Source organism: Palaemon carinicauda, chromosome 34, assembly GCF_036898095.1.
Source record: "Palaemon carinicauda isolate YSFRI2023 chromosome 34, ASM3689809v2, whole genome shotgun sequence".
Lineage (NCBI taxonomy): Eukaryota > Metazoa > Arthropoda > Malacostraca > Decapoda > Palaemonidae > Palaemon > Palaemon carinicauda.
The window spans coordinates 4,258,858-4,265,204 of NC_090758.1; the positions used below are offsets into that span (position 1 = coordinate 4,258,858).

Genomic DNA, 6,347 nt, shown 5'->3' on the forward strand with positions numbered 1-6,347 from the left:
TCAAATGCTAGAAGGATAGCACCTCAAAATAGAGGTCAAAGAAGATCTAATGCTAAAAGGATGGCACCTCAAAATAGAGGTCAAAGAACATAAAATGCTAAAAGGATGGCAGCTCAAAATAGAGGTCAATTACCATCAAATGCTAGAAGGATCGCACCTCCAAATAGAGGTCAAAGAACATCTAATGCTAAAAGGATGGCACCTTAAAATAGATTTCAAAGAACCTCTAATGCTAGAAGGATGGCACCTCAAAATAAAGGTCAAAGAAGATCTAATGCTAGAAGGATGGCACCTCAAAATAGAGGTCAAAGAACCTCTAATGCTAGAAGGATGGCACCTCAAAATAGAGGTCAATTACCATCAAATGCTAGAAGGATAGCACCTCAAAATAGAGGTCAATGAACCTCTAATGCTAGAAGGATGACCCCTCAAAATAGAGGTCAAAGAACCTCTAATGCTAGAAGGATTGCACCTCAAAATAGAGGTCAAAGAACATATAATGCTAGAAGGATGGCACCTCAAAATAGAGGTCAAAGGACATCTAATGCTAGAAGGATGACACCTCAAAATAGAGGTCAAAGAACTTCTGATGCTAGAAGGATGGCACCTCAAAATAGAGGTCAAAGAACCTCTAATGCTAGAGGGATGGCACCTCAAAATAGAGGTCAAAGAACCTCTAATGCTAGGAAAATGGCACCTCAAAATAGAGGTCAAAGAACCTCTAATGCTAGAAGGATGTCACCTTAAAATTTACTTCCTTTATCTGAGAAATAAGTCGGATAAAGAACGACCCGGGAGTCGACCTTGAGTCGAACGTTACATTATCAGCAAAGGGGACCTTACCACGGAGTGTACCTCAGTTCAACATCAAGATAAACGTCCGTAAGACAGCAGTTTACCAAAAACTTGAAAGTTCTAGAGAAGAAAAGAACGTGTGCATTCTTCACAAAACTAAACATCTATTGAATGAATGTCGTTGGTTCAGAGTGAAGTCTATAGAAGAACGCAAAAAACTACTGAAGGAAAATAATGTATGCTACAAGTGCTGCGAGTCAACCACACATATAAGCCGAAACTATAATGCCAAGATATCTTGCAAGGAATGTGGAAGTAAACAGCATGCTACAGCACTACATGTTACTGGAGGGAAATTATCAAAGGACATTCCCCATGCAGCTCACGGCGGGGAGCATGCTGAAATGGCTGAAACTAAGACAACTTCAATCGACTCTTTTGGCACAGAGATCTGCAAGGATTATTATGGTGGTAAATCATGTGCAAAAAATACTCCCAGTGAAGGTGTTCCACAAGGACAGTCCAGACAAGGTTGTGCGAATGTATGCCATTATTGATGACCAAAGTAATCGGTCTCTCGCCTCACCCGACTTCTTCAATCTTTTCAACGTATGGGACAAGCCAGAAAATTACACGCTATCGACATGCTCTGGCAGAGTAGTTACTTCAGGCAGAAGAGGGAGAAGCTTCGTCATAGAATCGATACCGGGCGACACAAGATTAGATCTTCCAACCTTAATGGAATGTGATCACATTCCCGAGAATCGAGATGAAATTCCTACACCGGAAGTCGCAATGCATTATCCTCACTTGATGGATATCAGAGACAACATCTCACCTATTGATGATAACTGTCAAATTCTACTGTTAATTAGAAGAGATCTTATTGAGGCACACCATGTGATTGATCAGCGCTTTGGTTCGCAAAGGGCTCAATATGCTCAGCAGCTAAAACTTGGATGGGTTATTATAGGAGAAACTTGTATCAACAAGCAACACATTCCAATTGAACTTAATATCAAATTCACCAACATCTTACCAAATGGACAGCCATCAATGCTTGAACCATGTATCAACAAGTTTGATATCAAAGAAAACTACTCGGATCCCATAAAACAGGATACGCACTCGTCTATATTTGAGAAAACAAAGAATGACGACAAGCCAGCAATGTCTTATGAGGACAGAATGTTCCCAAAGCAAATGGATAATGAATTTATGAGAGACGCCAGCGGAAGTTGCGTAGCACCGTTACCGCTCCGTGTACCACGCCAGTCTCTGCCAAACAAGAGACAGCAAGCTCTTCAACGTGCCATACTATTAGATGCCAGTCTGCGAAGAAACCCGGTAAAATAGGAACACTTTCTCACATTCATGAGTAAGATTTTCGTCAATAACCATGCAGAGCTTGCTCCACCACTCAAAGATCACGAAGAGTGCTGGTACTTACCATTAATTGGTGTCTACCATCCTAAGACCCATGACCAGATCAGAGGTGTTTGATTCCTCTGCTAAATGTAATGGAGTATTGCTTAACAGTGTTTTGTTGACTGGCCCAAACCTAACCAACGATCTTTTAGGAGTGCTTAAACATTTCCGCAAAGAAATGGTGGCAGTAACAGCTGATATCCAGCACATGTTTCACTGTTTCCTGGTAAGAAAAGACCACCGCAACTATCTGCGATTCCTGTGGCATAAAGATAATGACATTGACAATGGCCTTGTTGAATACCGCATGAGAGTTCATGTGTTCGGAAATAGTACGTCACCAGCCGTTGCCACACTCAGACTGAGGAAAACTGCTCAGGCGTCAGGAAAAGATTTCGGCAACCGGGTAACGCAATTTGTGTCAAGAAACTTGTATGTAGACAATGGCCTTACATCAAGCACTACTAAAGAGCAAGCTATCAATCTCATAAAAGTCACGCAAAAGGCACTAGCCATTTATGGGAACCTAAGGCTACACAAAATCGCCTTAAATTCTGAGGAAGTCATGAAAGCCCTTCCAACCAACGATTTGGCATCAAACCTGAAGGACCTAGACCTAGAGGCCGACTGTAAGCCTTTACGAAATAGTCTAGGATTAAGCTGGGATGTAAATACGGATGACTTCTTGTTTCAGTTGACATCTGAAAATAAACCAATAACACAGAGAGGAATACTTTCGACGGTTAACAGCATCTATGATCCGCTCAGATTCCAATCATAATACATGGTAAACTTTTACTCAGAAGGCTAGTTTCAGAGACTGTTGACTGGGACCAACCCCTCTCAGACAAAACAGCCACAGAGTTGATATCTTGGAGAAACACCTTGCAGGAACTTGAAAATCTATGCATACCGCGTACTTATCTGCCTTACCTCAGTAAAACTCTCTCCAAGGAGCTTCATGTCTTCTCTGATGCATCCGAAAAAAGCCATAGCAGCTGTTGCATACTTTCCGTACAACCGACATCAGTGGTAAACCGAGTTTGGGTTTTGTTCTTGGGAAAGCAAAGGTTGCACCGACCGGTGGCCATACCATTCCACGTCTGGAATTATATGTAGCTGTGTTAGCTATAGAAATTGCACAGTACATTACATATAACCTATATATAAGCATAGAAGCAGTCAAGTACCACACAGATAGTAAAGTTGTCTTAGGCTATATCAACAATGAAACCAGGAGATTCTACACTTACGTAGCAAACAGAGTGGAGCGTATCAGAAGATTCTCTGATTCTAGTCAGTGGAACTGTGTGCCAACTCACCATAAACCAGCTGATTCAGCAACTAGATCCTTTGAAGCTCATGAAATTCACAATAGCAAATCGTTATATGGACCAAAGCATCTTACTTTGCAACAGGAGGAAGCTTCTGAGACTAAGTTTCAGCTTGTCGATCCAGACAGTGACAAGGAAGTTTGCATAAATGTGGACATAAAGAAGACATGTGCTACACTTGCTCACAATATAGGAATAGACAGATTCCTACATTTCTCTACTTGGGACTCACTTGTACGAGGAGTTGCCTTTTTAAAATGGTTCTGCCGTTCACACAGGGCAGTAGAGACACTATCTTTAACTTCAGTGGACAGTTATATCAACGCTGAAAACTTCATCATAAGGTCAGTACAATTGGAAATTTACCCAGTGGAAATGGTCTGTTTTCAGCAAAATGAACCGGTACCAAAGTGCAGTCAGATAGCCAACCTCAATCCATTCTTGGACGAACAAGGGATACTACGAGTAGGAGGCCGAATAGTCAATTCTGACTTGAGTTTGAAAGTAAAGAAAGCCATAAGTGTACCAGGACGTCATCATATAGCAATGCTGTTAGTCAGACACTACCACGGTAAAGTCAGACATCAGGGTAGACACTTCACTGATGGAGCAGTTAGATCCGCTGGATTCTGGATTGTTGGAGTGAAACGCTTGATTTCATCATTCATTCACAAGTGTGTGACATATCGTAAGCTAAGAGGAAAGACGGAGTGTCAAATCATGTCTGATTTACCAGAGGATTGTCTTGAGCCATCGCCTTTTTTTACAAATGTAGTAGTAGATGCCTTTGGACCATGGACAATAGTTTCACGTAGAACTCGCTGTGGATATGCTAACTCCAAGCGTTGGGCTTTACTTTTTTCTTGCCTAGTAACTGGAGCTGTTCATATCGAGCTTATTGAAGAAATAAGCTCCTCGGCTTTTATTAATGCCGTCAGACAATTTATATCTCTAATATGTCAAGTGAAAATATTTTGGTCCGACCGTGGAGCTAATTATATTGGTGCAGTCGACAAGCTGAGAATAGACTCTATTAACGTCGAGGATGGACCTTTCAGGATATTTTTGTACAATTCTAGAACTACTTGGATCTTTAATCCACCCCATTCCTCTCACATGGGAGGAGCATGGGAAAGGATGATTGGCATCACCAGGAGGATACTAGACTACATGTTGTTAAACAATACCGGAAAAAGCCTAACACGTGACGTACTAAACACGTTCCTGACAGAAGTGTCGGCGATAATTAACTCCAGGCCTCTAGTACCTGTGTCAACAGATCCAGAAAACCCATTAATCTTAACACAAACTATGTTATTAACTCAGAAGACAGATTATATCTTCACATCGGATCAATAAGGAGACTTCAATGAAAGAGACTTGCATCTTGCATAGTGGAAACGTGTGCAAGCTTTAGCCAGCATCTTTTGGTCTCGTTGGAGAAAGGAGTATTTACCGTTATTACAGCAACGTCAGAAATGGATTGAGCATCACCGTGATCTCGTCAAAGGAGATGTGGTCCTACTCAAGGACAAAAACTTATGTCGTACCCAATGGCCAATGGGTGTGATAATGAATCCTCTGAAGAGTTCCGACGATCATGTCCGGAAAGCTGAAGTGCGTACCATCGTCAACGGTAAACCGACCATCTACACACGTCCAATCGTGGATATGATTCTTCTTGTAGAGAACTGTCTATAATTTTGTATTTAGTGACATTGTATCCAATATTTGTTATTTGGTATAGTGATATCCGGTAGATATCAGACGAGGAGTGTACTGAACTACTTTCATTTAATTTGATATGATGGTTTTCAGACATACAGGAGGTTTGTTCTATGGCACAATACTAGTGACTTTTTGGTGGATCAATAGACTCGAAAGTATATTATATATTATAATTGTTATTTATACTTCTGCATTTATAGGAATGGTTAATTTTGACAAACATTTCTATACATGGTCTAGAATTGCAACTGATATTATCTGTGGAAACCTACTGTATATTTCGTTAATTTTCTTTTAACTGGGTAAAAGGAGATAATTGGTATTTTGAGTATTTATGAGCATTGTTTAGAACCAGTGTTCAATATTTGTTGAGTGGATCCTTTAACAGACTGTTTACGCTTGTAATTATGTTGTGATAGGTTTGAATTTCTGGTCTGTGTAGGAAAAGGAAGTCTTCAAAAGGTTAAACAAACTTCTCTGAAGATTAGTATAGTGTTACCTACATACAGGAATACTGCCTTATAAGATATCTACAGGACAACTTGTTTGCCGATACAATTTGTGGCTAACCACAGCGTATGTAACTATAACATTTTGATTTGTTTTCTTGTGAAATTATATAACTATTCATTGATCTATTTTGATATTTCTGAAATTTCTACTGTTTCATGTACAACTTGTTCATACTTGTAAACCTCACTTCCATGGCCTTGTTTGGATATTTTCAAAACTTTCAGACTTTGTTTAGCCTAAATTACTTATCACATTGTAAACTTTGGTTTATTTTGTATTTTTCAGTTTTTCACCATCTTTGATTGGTAGAGAATAAATAAACATCAGGTCCTGATACACTTGTTTGTTTCTGCTAAGTCAATGATTTAAACTTATTGGAACTTATATATATATATATATATATATGTATATATATATATATAAATATATATATATATATATATATATATATGTATATATATATCTATATATATATATATATATATATATATATTTATATATATATATATATATATATATATATATGTACACGAAACACTATGGAAGAGA

At 39.1% G+C, this 6,347-nt stretch overlaps 1 protein-coding gene across 1 annotated transcript; it reads left to right on the forward strand.

The window, feature by feature from the left end:
- Positions 1–2,275: 2,275 nt before the first annotated feature.
- Positions 2,276–4,916, forward strand: LOC137626540 (uncharacterized). The gene is made up of 2 exons (XM_068357584.1): positions 2,276–2,852; positions 3,289–4,916. Exons 1-2 carry the CDS (start codon positions 2,276–2,278, stop codon positions 4,914–4,916), a joined length of 2,205 nt encoding a protein of 734 aa, XP_068213685.1.
- The last annotated feature ends 1,431 nt before the right edge of the window (positions 4,917–6,347 follow it).

Bases quoted from the DNA above. Each gene is read 5' to 3' on its own strand.
- LOC137626540 (XM_068357584.1), top strand. From the start codon at position 2,276: ATGACCAGATCAGAGGTGTTTGATTCCTCTGCTAAATGTAATGGAGTA. The intron at 2,853-3,288 runs GTAAGCCTTTAC...TTCTTGGGAAAG, and splicing joins CCTAGACCTAGAGGCCGACT to CAAAGGTTGCACCGACCGGT.